The sequence below is a fragment of the Mesoplodon bidens genome (assembly GCF_964165515.1).
Source record: "Mesoplodon bidens genome assembly, chromosome: 5".
Classification (NCBI taxonomy): Eukaryota; Metazoa; Chordata; class Mammalia; order Artiodactyla; family Ziphiidae; genus Mesoplodon; species Mesoplodon bidens.
Window position 1 is genome coordinate 142,948,551 of NC_138161.1, and position 26,613 is coordinate 142,975,163.

General features: G+C 34.3%; 1 protein-coding gene across 2 annotated transcripts in view; it reads left to right on the forward strand.

Moving 5' to 3' along the window:
• STAG1 (STAG1 cohesin complex component) overlaps positions 1 to 26,613 on the forward strand; it is a 449,323-nt gene that overhangs the window by 388,710 nt on the left and 34,000 nt on the right. For both annotated transcript variants that reach the window (XM_081234436.1, XM_081234437.1), the window contains 6 exons: positions 7,408 to 7,500; positions 7,602 to 7,691; positions 7,854 to 8,057; positions 9,267 to 9,337; positions 10,767 to 10,854; positions 19,986 to 20,066. In XM_081234436.1, coding sequence (XP_081090562.1) covers positions 7,408 to 7,500; positions 7,602 to 7,691; positions 7,854 to 8,057; positions 9,267 to 9,337; positions 10,767 to 10,854; positions 19,986 to 20,066 — 627 coding nt within the window. The remainder of the gene's footprint in view (positions 1 to 7,407; positions 7,501 to 7,601; positions 7,692 to 7,853; positions 8,058 to 9,266; positions 9,338 to 10,766; positions 10,855 to 19,985; positions 20,067 to 26,613) is intronic.

Consider the following 26,613-nt stretch of genomic DNA (forward strand, 5'->3'; position numbering starts at 1 on the left):
CAAGATGAAAATAAGGAAACACAAGCTTTAAATGATACATTAAACAAGATGGACTGAATTGATATTTATAGGACATTCCATCCAAAAACAACAGAATACACTTTCTGTTCAAGTGCTCATGGAACATTCTCCAGGATACATTATATCTTGGGTCACAAATCAAGCCTTGGTAAATTTAAGAAAGTTGAAATTATATCAAATATCTTTTCCGACCACAATGCTATGAGCCTAGATATCAATTACAGGAAAAAATCTGTAAAAAATACAAATACATGGAGGCTACACAATACACTACTTAATAATAAAGAGATCACTGAAGAAATCAAAAAGGAAATCAAAAAATACCTAGAGACAAATGACAATGAAAACACGACAACCCAAAACCTATGGGTTGCAGCAAAAGTAGTTTTAAGAGGGAAGTTGATAGCAATACAGTCCTACCTCAGGAAACAAGGGACATCTCAAATAAACAACCTAAACTTACACCTGAAGCAATTAGAGGAAGCAGAACAAAAATACCCCAAAGTTAGCAGAAGGAAAGAAATCATAACGATCAGATCAGAAATAAATGAAAAAGAAATGAAGGAAGCAGTAGCAAAGATCAATACAACTAAAAGCTGGTTCTTTGAGAAGATAAACAAAATTGATAAACCATTAGCCAGACACATCAAGAAAAAAAGGGAGAAGACTCAAAGCAATTAATTAGAAATGAAAAAGGAGAAGTAACAACTGACACTGCAGAAATACAAAGGTTCATGAGAGATTACTACAAGCAACTATATGCCAATAAAATGGACCACCTGGAAGAAATGGACAAAGTCTTAGAAAAGCACAACCTTCTGAGACTGAACCAGGAAGAAATAGAAAATATAAACAGACCAATCACAAGCACTGAAATTGAAACTCTGATTAAATATATTCCAACAAACAAAAGCCCAGGACCAGATGGCTTCACAGGCAAATTCTATCAAACATTTAGAGAAGAGCTAACACCTATCCTTCTCAAACTCTTCCAAAATATAGCAGAGAGAGGAACACTCCCAAACTCATTCTACGAAGCCACCATCATACCAAAACCAGACAAAGATGTCACAAAGTAAGAAAACTACAGGCCAATATCACTGATGAACATAGATGCAAAAATCCTCAACAAAATACTAGCAAACAGAATCCAACAGCACATTAAAGGATCATACACCATGATCAAGTGGGGTTTTTCCCAGGAATGCAAGGATTCTTCAATATACTCAATCAATGTGATACACCATATTAACAAAGTGAAGGATAAAAAACATATGATCATCTTAATAGAGGCAGAAAAAGCTTTTGACAAAATTCAGCACCCATTTAGGATTAAAAAAAAACCCAGAAAGTAGGCATAGAGGGAACTTACCTCAACATAAGACCATGTATGACAAACCCACAGCCAACATCGTTCTCAATGGTGGAAAACTGAAAACATTTCCACTAAGATCAGGAGCAAGACAGGCTGCCCACTCTCACCACTATTATTCAACATAGTTTTGGAAGTTTTAACCACCCCAATCAAAGAAGAAAAAGAAATAAAATGAATCCAAATCAGAAAAGAAGAAATAAAGCTGTCACTGTGTGCAGATGACATGGTACTATACATAGAGAATCCTAAAAATGCCACCAGAAAACTACTAGAGCTAAGCAGTGAATTTGGTAAAGTAGCAGGATACAAAATTAATGCACAGAAATCCCTTGCATTCCTATACAGCAATGATGAAAAATCTGAAAGAGAAATTAAGGAAACACTCCCATTTACCACTGCAACAAAAAGAATAAAATACCTAGGAATAAGTCTACCTACAGAGACAAAAGACCTGTATGCAGAAAATTATAAGACACTGATCATAGAAATTTAAGATGATACAAACAGATGGAGAGATATACCATGTTCTTGGATTGGAAGAATCAACATTGTGAAAATGACTATACTACCCAAAGCAATCTATAGATTCCGTGCAATTCCTATCAAACTACCAATGTCATTTTTCACAGAACTAGAACCAAAAATTTCACAATTTGTATGGAAACACAGAAGACCCCAAATAGCCATAGTAATCTTCAGAAGGAAAAACGGTGCTGGAGTAATCAGGCTCCCTGACTTCAGACTATACTACAGAGTTACAGTAATCAAGGCAGTATGGTGCTGGCACAAAAACAGAAATATAGATCAATGGAACAGGATAGAAAGCCCAGAGATAAACCCACACACATATGGACACCTTATTTTTGGTAAAGGAGGCAAGAATATACATTGGAGAAAAGGCAGACTCTTCAGTAAATGGTGCTGGGAAAACTGGACAGCTACATGTAAAAGAATGAAATTAGAGCACACCCTAACACCATACACAAAAATAAGCTCAAAATGGATTAAAGACCTAAACGTAAGGCCAGACACTATCAAACTCTTAGAGGAAAACATAGGCAGAACACTCTATGACATAAATCACAGCAAGATCCTTTTTGCCCTACCTCCTAGAGAAAGGGAAATGAAAACAAAAATAAACAAATGGGACCTAATGAAACTTAAAAGCTTTTGCACAGCAAAGGAAACCATAAACAATACGAAAAGACAACCCTCAAAATGGGAGAAAATATTTTCAAACGAAGCAACTGACAAAGGATTAATCTCCAGAATATACAAGCAGCTCATGCAGCTCAATGTCAAAAAAACAAACAACCCAATCCAAAAATGGGCAGAAGACCTAAATAGACATTTGTCCAAAGAAGATATACAGATTGCCAACAAACCCATGAAAGGATGCTCAACATCACTACCCATTAGAGAAATGCAAATCAAAACTACAATGAGGTATCACCTCACACCAGTCAGAATGGCCATCATCAAAAAGTCTACAAACAATAAATGCTGGATTGATTGTGCAGAAAAGGGGACCCTCTTGCACTGTTGGTGGGAATGTAAATTGATACAGCCTCTATGGAGAGCAGTATGGAGTTTCCTTAACTAAAAATAGAACCACCATACGACCCAGCAGTCCCACTATGTGGCATATACCCTGAGAAAACCATAAGTCAAAAAAGAGTCATGTACCATAGTGTTCATTGCAGCTCTATTTACAATAGCCAGGACATGGAAGCAACCTAAGTGTCCATCGACAGATGAATGGATAAAGAAGATGTGGCATATATACAATGGAATATTACTCAGCCATAAAAAGAAATGAAATTGAGTTATTTGTAGTGAGGTGGATGGACCTAGAGTCTGTGATACAGAGTGAAGTAAGTCAGAAAGAGAAAAACAAATACTATATGTTGATGCATATATATGGAATCTAAAAAAAAATGTCATTTAGAACCTAGGGGCAGGACAGGAATAAAGATGCAGACATAGACAATGGACTTGAGGACACGGGGAGGGGGAAGGGTTAGCTGGGAGGAAGTGAGAGGGTGGCATGGACATATATACACTACCAAACGTAAGGTAGATAGCTAGTGGGAAGCAGCCACATAGCACAGGGAGATAAGCTCTGTGCTTTGTGACCACCTAGAGTGGTTGGAGAGGGAGGAGACATGGGTATATAGGTATATGCATAGCTGACTCACTTTGTTATAAAGCAGAAACTAACACACCATTGTAAAGCAATTATACTCCAATAAAGACATTTAAAATTAAAAAATGCTACAGAAGAAAATAAAACTTTAGGAAAATTGATGAAACAATAATGACAAAATGAGTGTTTTTGAAATTTTCCAAAATAAAAATTTTGAGAATATGTAATGTCCCAATTTTGAATGACAGCCCCTCCAGGCTAATTTCTTATTGTTTTGACGTGTCCTCACTTTTTGAGTGCTTTCTTTCAGAGCAAAATGTCCCAGGCTCACTTTCTGTCTTTATTGCTTATGTTATCTATTCCTACATAAAAGAAGTTACAGTAGTTGCCCCTTACCCATGGTTTCTCTTCCCCCAGTTTCAGTTACCAGGCAGCTATGATCCAAGAATATTAAATAGAAAATTCCACAAGTAATCTATTGATAAGTTTGAAGTTGCATGCTGTTATGAGAAGCGTGATGAACTCTCATGCCATCCAGCTTTGTGCCTCTCCATCCTGCCCGGGACATTGAATCATACCATTGTCCAGTGTATCCCACCAGTTAGTCACTTAGTGGTGTTTGTAGGTCATCAGACTGACTGTCACAGTATTACAGTGTTTGTGTTCAAGTCACCCTTAGTTTACTTAATAGTCGTCTCAGTGCCCGAGAGTAGTGATGCTGGCAATTTGGATGTGTCAAGGAGAAGCCCTAAGTGCCTCCTTTCAGTGAATAGGTGAAAGTTCTAGACTGAACAAGGAAAGACAAAAATCTTTCGCTGAGTTTGCTAAGATTTTCGTTAAGAATAGATTTCTCTCTGAAATTGTGAGGAAGGAAAACGAAAGTCCGATTAGTTTTGCTGTGACACCTCAGACTGCAAAAGTGATAGCCACAGGGCTTGATGAGTTCTGAGTTAAGATGGAAAAGGTGTGAAAGTCATACAGCGTACTTTGAGAGAGAGAGAGACCACGTTCACATAACTTTTATTACAGTATATTGTTATAATTGTCCTATTTTAGTAGTTATTTTTGTTAATCTCTTACTATGCCTAATTTATCAATTAAGCTGTATCATAGGCATGTTTGTATCGGCCAAAAAAATGGTATATAGAGGGTTCGGAAGGATCCGCAGTTTCAGACATCTGCTGGGGGTCTTGGAATGTATCCCACATGGATAGAAGGGGAGTACCATACTTGAAAACTTAGAGGCTTAAAGCAATAAGTATTCATGGTCTCATATAGTTTCTGTGGGTCAGAAATTTGTGACTGGCTTAGCTGTTCATTTGGTTTAGATTCTCTCATAGGGTTGCAGTTAAGATGTTAGCCAGGGCTTTAACCTCTAAAGTCTTGAGAGTAAATTTGCTTCTTCCATAACGGTTCATTCACATGGTTGGCAACTTACTGTTGACTGTTGGTAGGAGGCCTTAGATCCTTACCATGTTGACCTCTCAGTGGACTGTTTCAAGTCTGCCAGCCTCCCTCAGAATGAATGGTCCAAAAGAGAGTGAAGAGGACACTTGTGTGTGTTTTATGACCTCAAGAGTCATACAATGTAATTCCCACAATATTCCTTAGATTACACGTCAGCCTTATTCATTTTCAGAAGAGATTATATTAAGGGCATGAATACCAGGAGACAGTGGTCAATTGGGAGTCACCTTGTAGGCCGATACTACATTACCCTAGCACAGGAATCTCCCACGAGCCCTTGTTCCTTTTGATATAGAGTAATATGTAAAGATCAAAATCTTGTTACTAGGGTTACTCATTGTCGATTGGTTATCATTTGTGCTAGGCACCATTCGTACACAGAGCTAAGAAATATATATATTTCTCTCTCTATACACATATGTTTAAATCATGCATTCATATTGATATTTCTGACTTAAATTTAGCATAAGAGGGTTTTTACCTCTTTGCTTTTATGTTTTCCATTTTTATTTTTTGGAAATACGTAAAAAATTTACATACTTATAAAGTCAAAACCATGTAAAAAATATATATATATTTAGAGAAGTCTTTCTTATATGCCTCCCTCTACACCCCTTTGCTACCAGTAACCATTTTTATTTGTTTTTGGTCTATCCTTCCAGTGTTTCATTCTGCAAATATAGATAAATGCATGCACACATACAAATATGTGTATTCTTATTCTCCATTCTCCTCCCTCTCAATCTCCTGTCTCCTACAAAGGATAGCATACTTTATATGGTGTTCTGTGCCTTACATTTTAATTTAACAGTATATCCTGGGTATTACTCCATAACTTTATTTGGAGATCTTCATTTTCTTATGGCTATATATGATCTATTATGTGGATATAGTATTGAGAGTTGGGTCAGTCTTTTGCTGGAAATAATGTGCATCAGATAATATTGTGTCATTTGGTACTTGTACCAGGTGTGTTGGTGGGGTAGATTGCTAAAGTGGGACTGCTGGGGCAAAGGAAAAATATGTATACAATTTTGTTGGATATTGGCAGATTCCCCTTCATAGGTATTATGCCATTTTTGCTGTCCCATTGGAGGTATTGTGAGGATTAAATGAGTTCATGAGTGTAGAGTGCCTGACACGATGACCGTTTATTCAAGATAGCTGTTACCCTAAAGTCAACATCCTTAGACCTTTCCTACATTGTCAGATGAATTTCAAGACTTCTCAATATCCTACATACATTTCTAGATATATATTTCACTTTACATGTAGCCCCTTTAATTGCTTTGTGCAGAACTAAACATGACACTCGGTGGTAGATCATTCCAAAATGTTTATTTTATATGTTTAAGAGGTTGAAAAACAACCTGAAAGAAGAATCAGATAGGAGGCCCTATTCTTTCATACATTCTCAAACATTGGGGTTTACATTTATAAAGTGGCAATTTACATTGGAATGTTTCTGTCCCATAAAACCATTCAACATTATGATGGTAAATTCCTTCAGGATAATAAACTGTAGAATACTTTGGGGAAATCATTTTCCTAACTGAGCCTGCATTTTAATATTTTATTTTTGGAACCACCTATAGTTTAGCTAGTTGAATACAGGCTAAGGTGAAGGGCTCTAATGTGTTCAGTGATCACAGGCTGTACCCCTCTTGATTATTGCCTAACAGATTTATGGCTTAATTACAAGAACAATCAAATATAAATGAGTCTAGAGACATTGTTAGTATATGCTTTAAAAATAAATGAGGGCTTCCCTGGTGGCGCAGTGGTTGAGAGTCCGCTTGCCGATGCAGGGGACACGGGTTCGTGCCCCGGTCCGGGAAGATCCCACATGCCGCGGAGCGGCTGGGCCCGTGAGCCATAGCCGCTGGGCCTGCACGTCCGGAGCCTGTGCTCCGCAACGTGAGAGGCCCGCATAACGCAAAAAAAAAAAACAAACAAAAAAGAAAACAACAACAACAAAAAAAATAAATGAAAATTTACTAGCTGCTGATGGTATTAAAACAGGATTACTTGCTAAAGTACTTTTAGAATAGTTTATTTAACCTAGGGGAGATAACTGTTAACATTAAGATGAAAACTCTAGAAAAATTATTTCTCCATTGGTTCCAGTATTTTTATATTCATAACTGGTTTTTTAGAAATGTTTTTGTTTTTATTTAAACAAGTAGTAACTTATCTAAAATAAGTAGCTATTTAATAAAGTAATAGTAATAAAGTAATTTGAATAAAACTAGATGCATTTATTTTAGTAGTTTGTTAATAAGCTTTTCTGAAAATTCTGTTATATTATCTGCCAGTGCTTCATTATCTTTGTAACATTCTAGATTTATAAATTAGTACATGACACTCTTATTCTTTGCCCATTTAAATTTATTTCTAGGTGCTAACTGCCAAAGAAAGGAAAACTCAGATTGATGATAGAAACAAATTGACTGAGCATTTTATCATCACATTGCCTATGTTGCTATCAAAGGTACAGTTTCATTTACAGTTTTGTGATAATATGCCACTGAGTTTGCTTATTACACTGTACTATTAAAGTAGTTACTTCGTTTTCTTTGCTTCTCCTTCTAGTATTCTGCAGATGCAGAGAAGGTAGCAAACTTGCTACAAATCCCACAGTATTTTGATCTAGAAATTTATAGCACAGGTAGAATGGAAAAGGTAAGACGCTATAAAATTGAAATTCTGCTATTATAGTCAGTTTTATTAACTGAATTATTTTATTTTCATGTAATATATAGGCTTATTTGTTATTTGACAGATGCTTTTTAAAATTTTTATTATTAATCTAAATATCATAGTTTTTCTTTTTTTCCTCCTCAGCATCTAGATGCTTTACTAAAACAGATTAAATTTGTTGTGGAGAAACACGTAGAATCAGATGTTCTAGAAGCCTGCAGTAAAACCTATAGCATCTTATGCAGTGAAGAGTATACCATCCAGAACAGAGTTGACATAGCTCGAAGCCAACTGATTGATGAGTTTGTAGATCGATTCAATCATTCTGTGGAAGATCTACTGCAAGAGGTCTGTTTTAAAGTTAATGTGTACATATAATGATTTTGGCTAATAATTTTTCAAGGTAGCTGAGTTTTAAATTGTTTCCATTTTAAAATAAAATCTAGTAGAATTCTCTACTCCTTTCAAAACTTAGCAGCAGGGCCTCCCTGGTGGTGCAGTGGTTGAGAGTCCGCCTGCCGATGCAGGGGACGCGGGTTCGTGCCCCGGTCTGGGAGGATCCCACATGCCGCGGAGCGGCTGGGCCCGTGAGCCATGGCCGCTGGGCCTGCGCGTCCGGAGCCTGTGCTCCGCAATGGGAGAGGCCACAGCAGTGAGAGGCCCACATACCGCAAAAAGAAAAAAAAAAAAAAAAAAAAAAAAAAACTTAGCAGCATTATTGCAGTTGTTCATTTTATGAAGATCAGCCTTAGTTACACTTCATTTTTATTTTAAAAACCTGTTTCATAAAAGACAGACTTTTTTTTCTCTTTTAAGAAAGGTCTGACTTAAGTCATTTTTTCATTTTCTATTCCTGGGACCTAATTTGCATTTTAATATTACTGAACTATTACGTGCTAATGAATAGAACATAAAAATTGTGTGCTTATAAAGGATGGCTTACCAGTGGTGTGCCCAAGATAGCAGCAAGCATCTCCAACTGGTTATTTTTATAATTATTTCTGTGATTCCTGCCTCTTACCCTCTCCTTTCAGTCTATGTAAGGCAATCTGGAATTCCCACAGCTTAGTATGTCCTGACGGCCAGGCTGATAGGATTTACTTTTAATCCATGTAATCAGTTTTCCCCTACTTTTAATTTTAACTTTTAATTTTTTTCAACCATTTTTTGATTTTCATTGTGATTTTGAAGTTACGGATGTAACTGACAATCAGTAAAATCTTTGAAATAACCAATAAAATCTTTAAAGTACCTATCCTTTCACTCAGCAGTTTCAAGGAATTTATCCGAAGGTATTAATCAGAAAATTGTACAAAGTCACGTTTATGACATTGTTTAAAATGCAGAAGTGGTTATTTCTGGGTGTTGGGCTTATGGGTGTGTTTTACTTTTTGTTTTTTTGCTTATTTGTATTTTCTCATTTATCAACATTGAATATATACTATTTATATAATAAAAAAGAATTTTTCTTTAGGCAGTAAGTATTAATAGACTTCCATGTGAATTTGAGGATGAGTAAATTGATGGTATTAAGGTACTGTCTGCTTTTTTTTATAGGGAGAAGAAGCTGATGATGATGATATTTACAATGTTCTTTCTACATTAAAGCGGTTAACCTCTTTCCACAAGTATGTCATTTTATTTAAAGTAGATTTAATGAATAACCTATATTAGTCAACATAAAACAAACTGATTGTAATGTTTAACATCCATGTAACAATGGGAAATTTTAGAGAAATATTGAGATGTTGTGATGTTTTCTTTTTATTATTCAGATTTGAGTTTTTATTATAACTTGATTACTTAAGGAGTAAGATTTATCATTCAGTGTAATGAATGTACACTGTACACTATAAAAGTTTAAGATAATCAGTATAGTTAACAAATTAGATGGGCTTATTTTGCAAGCTAGAGTTTTTATAGGTATAATTTTCAGATGGTAGCTCTTAGAAATCTTACTAAATAAAAATCACAGCTTTGGAGAAAGCCACAAAATTATTTCTATAAGCTTTTTTTCCTGAATTGTTCTTGTTTGTCTAGTTTGTTTATTATTGTGTTCTTACTATGTAGACAGAACTGTTCAATTTGAATAAGGAAAATAAGGCTCAGATCGATGAAATAGGTGTCATTTTCAAATTGTAATTTTCATATTCCTTGTAATGAAACATGCTTATCTTCTCCATAAAGAAAGGAAAATAAAGAACTTTGTTGTGAAAAAGAATGTTTAGGTGTAGCCCTTACTTTGATGAATACTTCAGATTTCAAAAGCAGTGTCTAAAATCTAAGCCTTTTCTGTATACACAAGTACATTTTTGGAATTCCATGGAGAAGCAAACTCTTACTTGAAAAAATATTTTGACATCTGAAAATAAAAGTTGACAACCAGTGTCAAAACTCCTATTTAAGAAAATATTTTGACGTTTGAAAATAAAAGTTGACAGCCAGTAATCATGCTATTTTTAGTAGCAGAGCTCATGAGAATTTACACTGTCAGTGTTATCTCATTCAGAAGTCCTCAGCACATGTAAATAGCTACACTAAAGTTTTTGAACTGTGCCATATTTCCTTTACCCTGACTTTGTCTTTATTTATCTCCATCTCGTGAATACAAGTCTCTTTTTCAAAAATACACATGTATTTGTACTTTGAAATTCTGAATGAATTTGTTTAAATGTGCTTTAAAACATACTAGAAAGAAAGAAATGGTAACCTTCACTTTAACATAGGAAGTTTTATTGTTATTGATTTCTTTTAATGAATTCCTAATATCAACTTCCATTCTGTCTTTCTCTACCCATCTCCCTCTTCTCTTCTCCCCCTCTCATTCCCCCCTTCCTTCTTTTTTTCTTTCTCTCTTTCTTTGTTTTTTTCTCCCACTCCCTCTCCCTCTTTCTCTTTTTCTTTCTAAGTTTGAGGACTTGAACATTTCCTTATGGAACTTTTACAATTCTACTAGAAAATGAAGTTACTTTATTCTTCCCCCATTGAAACTGAGCTCAACAAATTTAAACCTTCCTCCACTCTAGAATAAAGTTAATGCATTTTTGTTTATTTTAGCGCTCATGATCTCACAAAATGGGATCTGTTTGGTAATTGCTACAGATTATTGAAGACTGGAATTGAACATGGAGCTATGCCAGAACAGGTAGGAGTTTATTGATATTCTTTTTGTGTCATTTTAGAAAGCTTTTCTGATATCGTGTAGGATTATCAAAAGCCTTTCATGGAACATAGTTGATGATTCTTAAACGCAGCCACTTCCTTTGAGAATTATTGCCATAGTGATTCAATGTTACAGATAGATATATCTTCAGATTTGAACAGAAAAGAAGAGAAAAAGTTTGCTATAATGTAGCAAAAGTTTAATATTAATATTTATTTTTGACATAAACATTATTACTCTTTTAGGGAAAATACCATTACTTACTATAGTAGCAATTTCAAAACTTCATCAGTTTAATATAATGAAAATTTCTGATCATGGCTGTATTTCGGACACTGTTCTAGGTAATGATAATAGTAAGCCTTAGATATGGCTTAGTTTTTGTGGTGAATCATATTTACATAAGTTTGGAGGCCTTTAGCAGATTTTAGACTTTTTTGCATTCATATGTAAGTTGGAGTGAAAAGGGCAGGAACTCAACAGACTTTCTCCAGTCTGGAAGAGACTTGGAATAGTCAACTTAATTATACAGAGAATTAAGAATTTAATACTTCTGTATGAGAATTAACTTGTTACTTACTAATTAACAATTAAAATTATTGCTAATTAACAGTAACGATCTGTTATTAAGGATTAAGAGTTATTTTATACATTACAGACACTCATTCATGTAGACCAAAACACCAACCCCATAAGTTAGGTATAAGGTGGTGTTTAGGTATGAGCTCATCCATTCCTGTTTTGGTAATATGGGATGCTTAGATGACACTTCATTATACTAAAGTAATCAATGGATATAACAAAATTATAATTTCATGTTAAAAGTTCATCATAGAAACAATGCTTTATTATTGCTATGATTAACTCTTAAATTGCCTTAATTCATGTCTTTGATCTCTACTTTGTAGCCACTCTTAATAACAAATGTCCCTGATTGTGTTAGGTGTTTTATTATAGTTTGTGGAAAAATGCTGAAAATTTGACCCCTTGTTTTTCTTCATTTATTGTTGACTCTTCAGCTTTGATCCTCTTTTCATCTCAAACTTTTCAGTAGCCTAAATGCAATTCACTGATATTCTAAGCTGTGCTTCAGAGTTGAAAGGGAGTGATAGAGTTAAGATAAGTCTTTTTTTTGGTTTTCACATTTTCCTCAAGAAGAGAATAAGAATAGCACTTCTCTGTTTTATCTGGAGATTATAACTATATCTAAATTTATTTTTAATTCTCCATACCATCATTTATTGTCTTAGACCTGACTTGTTACAGTCTCACAATGTTTTTCTGTGATTATGTTGGTTTTCTATTATTTATTTTTACTGCATATGCATTATCTACCCAATTTTATTTTAATTTCTTTGAGTAAGAGAGCATTTATGTGAGATTTACTTTAACTTTGTTAACTTCTTAGACACATATTCTTTATTAATTTAAACATGTGTATGAAGTTTGAGTACCTCACTACTAGATTGTACTCTTATTCATTTTAGCAGTCAGAAATTATTTAGCATTTAGCACCTCTTAGAAACATCTCTTTAGATACCCAGTACTGAGAATCCAAAACCCGTATTCAGCCGTTTCTTCATAGGACCATGCAAGCTTACTTTTTTAGATTCCAACTCTGTTCCTTTTAATTAGAATCCAAGAAAATACTTCTAGAGCAAGGATATCAAAGAACTGCCAAAATGTTTGCTGTTTGTTAACCTTCAGTTATGCTTAACATTTTGAAGATACCTTAAAACTTTCTAGCTATTTTGGGGGAACTGTACTGTCCTTATATGCTTGACTGTTTGTTTTCCATGGTAACCATTTCAACTAGAAGTTTCACAGTCCCACTCTTCAGGATTAACTGAATTCTTTTTTCCTTCCTCTTTCTGTGATCTACCTTTTCTCATGTCAGTGCTATTTTAACTATTGTAGTAGAATAGGTAAAACCAAAGTTTAAAAAATTTAGCTATTCTTAAAATACTTTTTTTAAAGTTGAATTATAGAAAAGTTATAATCAAAAAATCAGCTCTCTTATTTCCTTCAATTCATCAATTGTCAATAATTTTTCCCAGTTGTACTCTTACATGCTTGTGCACCTCTCTATTGCTCTCTCTCCCTCTCGCTTTTCCTCCCCCATACTATTAATATGCATGTGTACAATAAATATTAATAATATTTTATAGCAATTTTTCTCCAGCCCAGGATCCAAGCCATAATAGCACATTGTATTTCTTTTTTTTTTAGAAAAATTTTAAAAATAAATTTATTTATTTATTTTTGGCTGTGCTTGGTCTTCGTTGCTGCACATGGGCTTTCTCAAGTTGGTGGCGAGCGGGGCCTGCTCTTCGTTGAGGTGCATGGGCTTCTCACTGCGGTAGCTTCTCTTGTTGTGGAGCACAGGCTCTAGGCATGTGGGCTTCAGTAGTTGTGGTGCATGGGCTCCAGTAGTTGTGGTGCGTGGGCTCAGTAGTTGTGGCTCATGGGCTCTAGAGCACAGGCTCAGCAGTTGTGGCACATGGGCTTAGTTGCTCCATGGCATGTGGAATCTTCCCAACCAGGGCTTGAACCCATGTCCCCTGCAGTGGCAGGTGGATTCTTAACCACTGCACCACCAGGGAAGTCCCACATTGCATTTTTGTAATGTCTTTTTTTTGTTGTCCTTTAATCTGAATGGTTTTTCAGGCTTTGCCTTTCATGATGTTGACATTTGGAAGAGTACAGACCAGTTATTTTATAGAATGTTCTTCATTTACTTTTGTCTGATCTACACGTTTAGATTGAGATTATGCATTCGTGGCAGGAATGCTACATAAATGATACTCTGTTTTCAGTGAATCACATCAGGAAGCACATGATGGCAGTTTGTTCAGTATTGGTGATAATTAATTTTGATCACTTTAGTAAGTGAGGTCTGTTAAGTATCTCCCGTGCAGAGTTACCATTTTCTTTTTTAATGAATAAGTAATCTGTGAGAATATTCTTTAAGACTGTGTAAATAATCCTGTTTCTTATCAAACTTTGACATAATAATTTGAGCATTCTTTTGTGATTTTGCCTGACTCGTTTATTATTATGATAGTCACAAAATGGTAACTGAAGTGGTGATTTTCTAACTCTGTCATTTATTTTATATTTATTTGTTGGCCCTCTGCTATAAGGAAGAACTTTCCCTTCTCCCTTTGGTTATTTATGTATTTATTAATTTGTTTACCTTTTTAAATTTTAAATTTATTTTTTAAAATTTAGTATCAGTATGGACTCATGGGTTTCTGTTTTATTCCTATTCTGTTCATCTGGTTAAAACAGTACTATTGTTATTCATTTTGGTGCTGAAATTGTTGCAGATTTAGCCAGAGGGAATTTCTTTCCAGCCTGTTCCTATGTGCTTTAAATATTTTTTGAGCACTTCCATACTTTCTGGCACAAGAATATGTTCCAGGGTCTGTTTATGCCTACCCCTATGCTAATGAATTCTTAACCTATGGAAAATATAAAACTTACTGCAGTTCCTTAACACAATAGTCATTAGTTTGTAAAGAACCCACATTTCAGAATTTATTGTAGTATTTCTTCATACATTTTTTTGTAAAATGAAGGCAAAAAATATTAAGATTCTCTTTATCCTGTTTTGTGGCCTTTGTGCCAGTTTTCTGTTGGTGTTTCTGTATATCTGTAAGCTTAAACCTTCTCTTAGGCAACATCTAAGAAAAATTAAATATTAAAACTCTGCTTCAATACACTGTTCCAAGAATGTCTTTCCAGATTCTAAAAATTGAAAGCCAATAAAGAACAATTCATAAATTATTTTGGTAAATATATGCTATATAACAAAATAGTATGATTAAACCCATAAAGAAGGAAATGTAATCATATCAGTAACTTTGGGCCTATCAAGCCATCAGTAATAGAAAATTTAAGTTTTGTACTTATTATGTACCAGGTACTATTTTAAGTCTTTATGTGCATACATTTCTTGAAGCCTCATGACAGCCCTATAGAATATACATCGTTATTCTCATTTTATTGGTTATGAAACTGAAACATAGAGATATTAAATAACTTGCCTAAAGTCTTATAACTGTTGCATACCCACTTTAACCAAGCTTTTAAATTCTTTTCATTGTCTCTTCAAATTTTCTACTGCTAATTTGCTACTACTGTTTATAGTATCCCATGCCTTCTGATGTTTGCCCCATATCAAACTCCTATTATTTTGTATTTTTATTTTTTCCAAACTTCTTTTGTATTGTATTGTTTCAGTGGGAATTGTGGGGAGAGATTAGATGCTGGTACTTAACCTATCATTGTGAACTGGAAATCAACACATTTCTTTTTTTTTTTTTTTTTTGCTGTATGCGGGCCTCTCACTGTTGTGGCCTCTCCCGTTGTGGAGCACAGGCTCCGGACGCGCAGGCCCAACGGCCATGGCTCACGGGCCCAACCGCTCCGCGGCATGTGGGATCTTCCCAGACCGGGGCACGAACCCGTGTCCCCTGCATCGGCAGGCGGACTCTCAACCACTGCGCCACCAGGGAAGCCCAACACATTTCTTTAGACAGAACATAATACAGGAGTTGTTTAATTTTAGTCCAGTTTTTGCTTATGACTATATTAAGGCTTATTTGTTACTAGCTTCAATGTTTGTGCTTTTCTTTGCATTTACTCAAAACTGTTACTGCAAACTCTGCTCTTTGCCACACTGATTCTTATTTTTTTAATTATTATACAGTAAAACTGACTTGTCTTCCTGCCTGTGTAAAGTTATGAATTTTAACATATGTATAGATTTACGTAGTCACCACCACAATCAGGATACAAAACAGTTTCATCATCCCCAAAACTTCTTCATATTATCCCTTCATAGTCATATGATTGAGCTACTTACAACTCCTGAAAACCACCCATCTGTTTTCCATCACTATAGTTTTGTCTTTCTGAGATTTCCAAATAAATGGAATTGTACACTATGTAAACCCTGAGCATAATGCCTTTGAGATTAATCCAAGTTGTTGTGTGAGTCAGTAGTTGGTTTGTTTTTACTGCTCAGTTGTATTCCATTGTGTAGCTACACCACAGTTTGTTTTATTCATTCAACTGTTGAAAGATATTTGGGTTGTTTCCAACTTTCGGCTATCACAATAAAAAGTGCTATGAATATTGGTATACAGTCTTTCGTTTGAACATAAATTTTCATTTCTCTAAAGTAAATGACCAGGAGTATAATTGCTGGGTCTTATGTTAAGTGTATGTTTAACTTTATTAGAAACTGCCAAACCATTTTCCATAGTGGCTGTACCATTCATTCTGCATTTCTGCGAGCAATGTATGAGAGTTCCAGTTGTTCTGCATCATCAGCACTTGATATTGTCAATATTTTTTACTCTAGCCATCCAAGTAGATATGTAGTGGTGTTTCACTGTGCTTTTTAATATATATTTTCTTAATGCTAGTGACGTTGAACATCTTTTCATGTACTTATTTACCAGGCTTATGCCCTTTTTGGTGAAACCATGTTGATTATTAATTTGTACCTAAAGGCTCTTTTTAAAAGGAAATATTAATGTCACTCATGTTAACCAAGTCTAAATATGATAAAAAGATCAGTTTTGGATATTAGAAGCAGACTAGTATTAAGTTTAGTTCACTCTTTTGTCATGTATTTGTGCACTAAAAAATTTGAGCCTCCTTCCCCTTAAAGTCTCTTGCAAACAGAAAAGTAAAAGAGCCTAAATTTATCCCAGTCATTACGTGGATTTTCAGAATTTTAAACATGTCCTATATGTGTAGATAACATATATCTGCACATACATTTATTAGTTTCCTGTCAGGTTTTATTTTCAGGCAAATTCAGTTTTTCTAAACTTTAAACATTCTAAGAGTTTATCTCTTGGTCTTAACTTAGATGTAATAATACAGTTCATCTTCATTTTCAAGATATATCATTAGCTGTAGGTTGAATGATTCTCATTGATTCACTCTGCTAACAAAGGTAGAGCTAGGTCCTTTAAATAGATAAAAGTATTAAGAAAAAAGGCTAATAAAAATAATTTTCATGTTGGTTAAGGTAATGCTAACTGCTATAATAGATTAATCTCAATATTTCAGAGGCTTAACACAATAGAAATGTATTTCTCACTTACATTACTATAAGGCACAATTAAAGGAAGCGGCGTGTCACTGCACTGCCAAGTCATTCAGGGACCCATGGTCTCTTGGGTTATTGGTATCCTACTGGCAGATAGGGGAGAAGATGGAGAAGGCAGTCCTGCTTCTTAACTAATTTTTGCCCAGAAGTGTGCAATATACATTACTATGTCCTTCCAGGTACCTCATTACCTTGTGGAAAAATGAGGTCAGAAGAGTAGGGTTGGAAGAAATTCTTAGTCATCAGACTAATAATTGGAATTATTTGAAGTTCCTTTCCAGAGTCAGAGCAGTGTTAGTCAAGAAAAGGGAGGGGCTTCCCTGGTGGCGCAGTGGTTGAGAGTCCGCCTGCCGATGCAGGGGACACGGGTTCGTGCCCCGGTCTGGGAGGATCCCACATGCCGCGGAGTGGCTGGGCCCGTGAGCCATGGCCGCTGGGCCTGCGCGTCCGGAGCCTGTGCTCCGCAACGGGAGAGGCCACAACAGTGAGAGGCCCACATACCGCAAAAAAAAAAAAAAAAAAAAGAAAAGGGAGAAGGACTGTGGTGCTAATAGGTTAGAATGATCTCTTTGGCTTTTTCAGTTTTTTATTGCTTGTCCTTCTTGTTTGACCTGTACTACAGAAAGATGAAGTTGCTAAATAAATGACTTTTGACGAGTTAGGATAACATTGCTAGTATAGGGGATAAAATCAATATGACTGATGAAAAGCCTGGAAGAAAGAGTTCTGAATTTTCTTTTGAAGTGTGATCAACTGTATTGTTATATAATTATACCTGTGAGAAAGCAAAATGTTTCCCAGTCAATGAGAGTGAGCTTTTTATTTTAAAATAATACAGTGGAGCCCTTTTAAAGTAAATGTATGATGAATACCAATATATTGAAAATTAAAATGGAGATTCTCTATTGGAAATAGATATTGAAGTGACCAATCTCTCTCTTCTCTTATAACCACATCTAAGAAACTTGTGCACAACTTTGGAACACACTTTGAATAATTCCTAGTATATAGGTCATAGAAATGTAGAAGGAAAGGAAATGATACTTGTAATGATTAGTATAGATATAACCAAAATCAAGCAGTTCTTCAACATTACTTTTTTCCATATCTTAATTTCCCATTGGTTAATGTTCATTTGTATATCACTCTTCTAGTAATTTAACAATGCAGATTGTTTCAAATTCAAGAGAAAGTTTTAAATCACACAAACCACTTTAGTACTTCTTATTATAAAGTAAAGGTTATCAAATGGTGTCTCAGAACCAGAGGTTTACCATATTGAGTATCCCCTAAGTATAGTAAGATGATTTCTTTAACATTAATGTTCATAAGTTGACAGTGTTTCAGTAGTCTTGTTTCTGGCATTCTGACATGAATCAATCATTTAATTATCATGTTTAATAAAACCCTGACATCTCATTAGTTTTGTATGAAAAGCAGCACCACTCATCCCTCTAATTCTGATGAGTTATTTTCAGTGCTGAGTAGGTGCATTGGAGATATTTTTTACTTACGTGATCTGAAACCTGACATTTTTAAAGTAAAACCAGCCAAAATTGTACTTCGTGAAGCATTCCACTTACTGATTTCTCTTTGATTTATTCTCTACATTCTCTTAGGGTTTTTAGTTTACCAAGAGGAGAAAATAATAGAGACACTATAATAATGGAATATCATATTATCAGACATGCTTTATTGCAATAAAGATGTACCATGTATTCAAACAAAAATGCAGTAAAAGACCTATCCAAAATGAAATTTTCTTTTTTATTATGATTCTTAACCAGTTCTTATTTTCCTAAATTCTTCTATTTGTCTCTCTGAAAAATATGGATAAACATTTCACAGAACAGGAATTCAGGCCCAATAAAAAATGAAAAGGTGCTCATCTCCATCGGTAATTAGAAATATGTAAATTAATATCACATTAAGGTACTACTCATACATAATAAAATCACCAGATTTAAAACACCTGATGATATCAAATGTTGGTAAAAACATGGAGCCACAGGAACTGTCAAAGACTATTAGATACAGACACTGTGGACAAAAATTTGGTACTATCTACTGTAAAGTTAAATATACACATACTATATGACCCAGCAATCCTGTTCCCAGAGCAGTGATTCTCAAAGTGTGGTCCAGGGAGCCTGGGGGAATTTCCAGGGCAGGCTCATAAGGTCAAACTATTTTCATAATAAGAGGAAGATGTCTTTTGCTTTCTCTCACAAACATAAATTGGAGTATTGGTGTCATATCAAAGAATAGCCACATTTTTCTGCAAAGACTAATCTGTGACACAGTATTTTCTTCATATACTTCAATCATTGTTTTGTATATGTTTTATGCACATTTCTGTATGTGTTGTATTTTATATTAAAAATTCTTTAAAACAAAATAAGTAATCATTTAGGTATAAAATTTGGATAAAAACAATTTCTTCAATCTCCCCTTAAAAATCTGACTGAGCAGGGGCTTCCCTGGTGGCGCAGTGGTTGAGAGTCCGCTTGCCGAAGCAGGCGACACGGGTTCGTGCCCCGGTCTGGGAAGATCCCACATGCCGCGGAGCGGTTGGGCCCGTGAGCCATGGCTGCTGAGCCTGTGCGTCCGAAGTCTGTGCTCCTCAACGGGAGAGGCCACAACAGTGAGAGGCCCGTGTACAGCAAAAAATAAAATAAATAAAAATTAAAAAAATTAAAAAAAAAATCTGACTGAGCAAAGTATTCTGACAGTGCAGTTTTGTTTAAAGCGTAGTATCATTTGGGTCCATATTTATCGAGATACATTATATCTTTATTCTCTAGACTGATATGTTGGTTTTGTCTTTTTTTAACTAAATATTATTTTATACATTCTCATTAATTCTACAGATATTTGGACTTGAAACCTTATTGTAAGATAAAAACTATGATAAATATTGTTCTCTTAATATTGTACAAACGTAAATTATGTCTCATTTGTTTGAATTTTTTATTTGATACAGATAGTCGTACAGGCACTGCAGTGTTCCCATTACTCGATTCTTTGGCAGTTGGTGAAAATTACTGATGGTTCTCCTTCCAAAGTAAGTAAGAGTTTCTGTAGGCAGAAGGGATACTACTAAAGCAAAATAACTTTGCTTAACTCATTATTTAATAATTTATTTTTATCAGTTATTGTAACATTATAATTTTAATAAAATATATAATTATTATTGTTATCAATTCTTGCTTGATCCTATATATATATTTTACCTCTTTGGAAGATAAACAGTTTTTCGAGCAATAGACACAGAGTTATATGTGTATACAAAGTTTAAATTCTTATAAGAGGTAACTGTTGTTGAAACCACAAGAGCTCTGATAGGTGACATGCTATAAAAAAGAATAATATTGAAAGACAAAAGTATGTAGCTTTCAGTTCTGGCATTATGGCACCTTGGGGCCCAAACTGAACACCACTTCTTTTTTTTAAGTTTACATCGTTGGATAAATTTTTTTTTTATTTTTAATCTACACGTGACCATGCAAAACAAAAGGGAAAATACAAACCAGAAGTTAAGTGAAACTAGGATCCAAGAGAGTCAAGCATAGTACTAAAGCCTACTTAACCTTGAGGATATTTTGTAATCTAGGCGAATCCCAAGGCCCTCGCAAGGAGGAAAGTCTAATAGGTAGCATGTCTCCTTGATATATTTGGGATCCTAAAGAGCATGAGGGTAAATTAGAAATAAATCCATACCAGTTCCATTCATGGGGGAATATAAGGGAAACAGCCTGTCTTAAAATTTGTCATTAATTAAAGGGGGGAAAATAGGTCACCCATGAAAGTTTATAACCATGAGCTAACTGTTACATAGGTTTGCACCCTAAATTCATACTATTTCTGTGGTCTATTAGAAAAAAAAAAAAAAAAGAAAAACAAAATAAGATTTTGATTTAAAATGTTCTGTAGTGGTGGTATTCCCAAGCAATCTAAGACAATCAAATATAAATCCTTTCTGAAGGAACTTGCCTCAAAGAGTTTTCCACAAAGTTTTAAGAAAAATGAGCTCATGGTAAAAAAAAAAAAAAAAAAAACTCTACTAAAAAGAAAATTAGAAACCATGAAGAGAATCAGACTAAAAAAGTATTTTATACATTGGAATTATCTGACTTAAATATAAAACAAATGTTTCAATTGTTTTATGAAATCAAAGCGTCTTGAATATATGAGTAAAGAGCAAACACTTGATAAAGAACCAAATAAAAATACTATGATGTTTACATATCCTCAGCTTAACAAAACACAAGCTATTCAACCAGTAAAGAACATAAGTAATACATTTCCGTATAGAAACAACTGCTTGATATGGAGTGTTCTTTTCTTTTTGTCCTTTCCTATGAATAATTTGAGGATTTCTTTGCCTTTGGAAGTAAATGGGTTTTTTTTTTCTATTAACAGTTTCAGTCTTGAAAAACAAAAATCAAAGTTAACCTCCTTTTTTTGGAAACAAAAACCACTTTAAAACTATATTACATTTTCATGTTTTTTTAAATGTTATTTTATATGGTAAGATTAAAGGAGATTGAATATATATAAGTTAAAATTTGAAAGCAAGAGTTATATATTATACACAGTTACTTTTATTCTGATTTTTTCACCTGGTTGACTTTTATATTGTTTTTTTCCACTGACATCATTTTGGTTATCTGAGTTATTTGTATTTTAACTGAATGTTAATAACTACATTTTAGTAAATTTGGAATATACACTAGCCTAAAACTTTAGCATAATTAGTGGTTATTTCCTCCATTGAATTTAAATTTTGTCCTTTTACAACTATGTTCCATAATTAGAGTGAGAATCTCTATTCTTGGACCTACTTCTTTGAATATTTTCTATTTTTTTAATCCTGTTACAGCAGAATTATTTTGAGATTCCTTGCCTTTCTGTTTAATTTTCATCTGATACATTCTAATAAAAATAACTTCCTTTTTGTCATTAATCATTCTACAGATTTTGTTGTTGTCATTGCCACAGTGGCATTGCAGATTTTGCAGGCAACACTGATTTTCTTCATTCCAGAAAGAATGCCATAGCATCTTTTAGGTGCTTTATTGTTCAGTTGATTTCCATTTGTAGTTTTGTGTGCATTTATATCACATGTGAACTTCTCCTTACTTAGGTGTCTCTCAAGTTGTTTCTTCTCACTTTGAAGTTGTTGATAATTTTTGTAAACCAAAATATATTCAGTAATCGTGTATCAGTTGCATCTATAGTTTAAAAGTGGTTGTCTCAAAGAGATAATCTTGAAAAACGTGAATCTTCAGGACACATGCAAACTTGAAAAATTAATCTTTCATTGCTAATATTTCTCCTTTTAAAATAATCACAAGATCAGGAATTGCCAAACTTTCTAATCCCCTATATGATATAGGATATCTCTGAAAATGTAAGAGCCACATACATCAGCTTTGAACACATGTAATCTATATTATTAACATCCCACTTGATAAGATATCAACTTCCTAAGTATAGTCTCAGCCACATCATTAACTTGTGTAAATAACCTTTAGGCAAGTCACTTAAATAATTTTAAAATAGATAATTTATATCAAAGCATTTTATCAGTTGTAAAGGGCTTTCCAGGTACTAATAACAAATGAAAAATCACTTATCTATGTCTCACGTTACATTTTATGAAATTTAAAGTTGTATTGGGCCAATTCTTTCTAGCTCTAGAATTCTGCAGTCTGTGCTAAGGTTAATAATAACTGCTATACTGAAGATGTCTGGATAAATATACAAGAATCTTAACAGTGGTTACCTCTGGGAAATAGAAATTCTTTGGGGGCAAGCATAGGAAGGAAAGAAATTTACTTTTCCCTTTATACCTTTGATACTTTTTGAGGGATTGTTTTTGCTGTTGATATTTAAAGTGAATATTAATATCTCAAAAATTAATTTTTATAAACTACTACTGCGAAAACTTCTTGATTCTCCATCTTGTAACCATAGGTTTTGGTTTATCACATATAACTCACTGAGTTGTTGGACCTGAATGAATACTAGAAAAGTGCTTAGTATGTTCTGTATCTTATTTGGTGTAGCAGCATTCTTCTGTTGTTTGTAAATGTAATATTAGAGCTATAAAGGAATTTGGAAATAACTTGATGAAACCTGTTTGTTTTAGGTAAGGCCTAAAAGGGGACATTGTTATTTTTACCTTGTTGATATTTTACATTTTGTTAATCACTTTAATATAAATGCTTTAATTTAATTAAATCTGCTTAATAATCCTATAAAGTGGATGTTATAATCCCATTTTACAGATGAGGAACCTTATACTTAACAAAAATTGAGAGATCTAAAATCACAGACTTACAGCACAAGTCTCTTGAATCTCAATCGTAGTGTCTTTCTGTTAGTACTCTTTAAAATCTTGTATTATGAAGCTTTTAATACAACTACTTTTATAGAGTTTTGTTGGTGGTGGTTTTTTAAAAACAGATTTTCTAAGGACACACTGGTTGACTCCTCACTGACTGAACACAAACTAGCAATATCAGTTATCAGTTAGTTGGGTATTGAAAAATTATGTCACATGACAGTTTTCTTTCATCATTCTGTATCCCTAAAGGTATTTAAATGAGAAGTTACTGTGATTTTAAATGGCTGAGTTTGTAATGTCAGTGGCTTAAAGTATATGGAAGACTTTGCTAATGATGCACCTGAAATTCTCTATCCTTTTTTTCCCTTTAATTTGTTTCCTGAAATTTAAATGTAATACAGCACACCCTTGGGGTCTATATATTTAACATTTGTAATATTGGTTTTGTAGAGACAACTTGAAAGTCTTATTACATGAATTAATTTTGGGTTTTTGTTGTGGAATAATTATGTTAATATAGAATGAGCCATTTATCTAGTGAGGGAGCTGGCCACCTTTCTGCTCTGTTTTTGTCTATTCATTGTTACATTTATAGAAATTCATTTAAATCTCTGAAGAGGTCACTTACATTTTTAATTAATAAATTATGCTTATTTGTTTTTGGTGTAAAATATAAGGTAGAATGGTTTTCTTAAATTTGAGCTTTTTTACTTGAGTATGTGTTCATTGTAAAGACTATATACATAAAATAAAATTTCCAAATCTTACCACCTGTGGATAGCCACTGTTAATATTTTGGTGTATTTTCTTTTATTACTTTTTCTTACATATTTTTCAGTCTTACTGAGATCATGATGTATTTATAATTTTGTCTCCTCTTCAATTAACATAACATTTTCTTCATTTATTAAATGTTTATAGATAATGTTTTAATGTATGCATGGTAGTCCCTAGTGTAGCTATACCATAATTTATTTTACCACTCTCCTCTCTTGGATATTTAGGTTGTTTAAACATTTTAACTAATAAAGTTAATTCTGTGGTGGACATTCTGGTGCAAAAGCTTGTTCTGTGTTTTGCATTGTTACATTTTATTTTCTTAGAAATGGAATTGCTTGATCAAAGACTGTACATACTTTTAAGGCTTAATACATATTGCCAAATTGCTCTTTAGAGAGTACTTTCTAAAATTTATTTTTCTTCCCTATTGTCATGAACACTGTCATTCGGGGGATTATGAATGGTAGTTATATTTGAAGTTTAAATTCAAATTATAATTTAACTCAACAGTAAACAGTATTCTATAAATTGAAGTATATGAGGCGACTGTATCAAGAATAGGATTAGATCTTTATTTGAAATGGAAGTGCACTGGGTTTCACCAATGGGTATTTCCTCTGTTCCCCTAATTTCCAGAGTTGAAGCTCTTTGGCAGTCTCACAGGTCATGCTCAGTATACTTTGCTCCGGTGCCCCCTAGTGCTGGTCCTGTAGAAGCAGCCTTCAGTTTCTCTTCTCTGTAGCAGAAAACATCCTTCTTCCTTCAGCTCCTTCTGGACATATACAAAGACATTTAAAGAGCCAGGTAAATAAGAGTTAGGGCTAAACTAATGCCCCTATTGCCTTTTTTGGCCTGGGGATCTAGGATTTATCCTCAATTTTTTTTCCTCCCAGGAGGAGCTGTCCTACTCTCTGGAGTCCTAAATTTGTAGTGCTCGCTACCTTACCCTGCATGTTTCTATTCTAGACAGCAGTAGGAATGGCCTGGGGCAAATGTCCCTACATTCTGGACCCAGGCCTTATCCCTCAGTCTTTAAATTAAAGAAAATCTACATCCCGCAGAGAGCTACAAGTCAAATTATTATTGAGGAGTATAGCATGTTTACTGTGAAATTTGGTCCTCCGTTACCCTCTTGACTGAAGGTTCTCTGCAAATTTCAACGTGTTTACCTCCAAACAAACTGGGGAAAGGAGAAGTTTAGGGTGAACATGGGACTAGTGGTGGCCAGGCCCCATGAAGAGACATGTTTAACCTTGCTGTGTATAAACATCTACAGGCTGCTTTCTAGACCTCTCCCCTTCCCAGGCCTTTAGAATAGCAATGAATAAGAAAAGAGATAGCTCACTCAGGTCCTTCCCCCAAATTCCTATAGTAACAAAATATAGATAGTACCTCTCCATCTGCAGAGTTAACTGCTTGGAAGGGGAAGGGAATGGGGCCAAGAGTTGGAAATAATAGCTATCCCTCTAGGAATGAATTTTTAGTACTTTATAACCATTTTACTTCATTCTTTTCTAGATCTTTTCCCCCTACCTTTTATTTCTTGAGAAGACTATCCTCAGTAACTATGGAGTTAATTTTAAGCCTTTCTTTTTGATTGGTCCATGACTTCAGAGTCATTCTTTGATAGCTTTGTTTCTATTAATATATCCTATCTCAAGTGCCTGATTGGCTGGTCTGGGAAAGTTAGGAGAGAAAGATCCAGGACTTGTTTTATATTCATTTCTTGTTCAGCTCTCAGAATGTTCTTTTTTTTTAATCTGGAATACATAAGTAGATGGCTGTTTATACTGAACTCGGAACTTGTCCAAAGTTTTATCCAACTCTTAACATTCTAAAAACCTGTGGAAATCAGAAGTAAATATGTTCATCTTAGAAGAGAACTTAAAAGTCACGATTCCAGCATTCTATTAAGAATTCTATGCTGTGTTTGCAACCCTATTCCTGGGCCTCTACTTTTGGAGCTTTCTATCTGGTAAGGAATACCTTCCCACCCCTTGAAGGACAGCATAAGGCTTCCTCAGCTTCCCTAGCCTGTCCAGTTGTATGCTGTTTTTACTTACACAGGGACGGTGGTCTTTAAAGTACCACTTTATAAATACTCTTAACTCCTAAGATATTTAATACCTCAGAATCTAAGTAATGAGCCAGGACTGAGAAGATCTATTCTAAATAACAATTATTATAATGTAAAAATGTGTTTTAACTGAGTTTATTAGAGGCCTAAAGCAACATTAAGAATATTTAAATGAAACATTAACAATTCCCACTTTTCAGTACAGAGATTGGAGATCTTTCGCCACCAAAATTAATGATAAAAGTTTACTTTCCTGTCAGGCCTTTTATTTGAGTAAAAAGAAATAAGTGTTTTAACCTATTTAATATTCCCTGATGAAGTAATGCCTTTTCCTTTCCACAGTAGGTTTTTTATTTTGAAATTTTTTTTCCAGTGGTCATTCCGTAATTACTAGGTATTTGT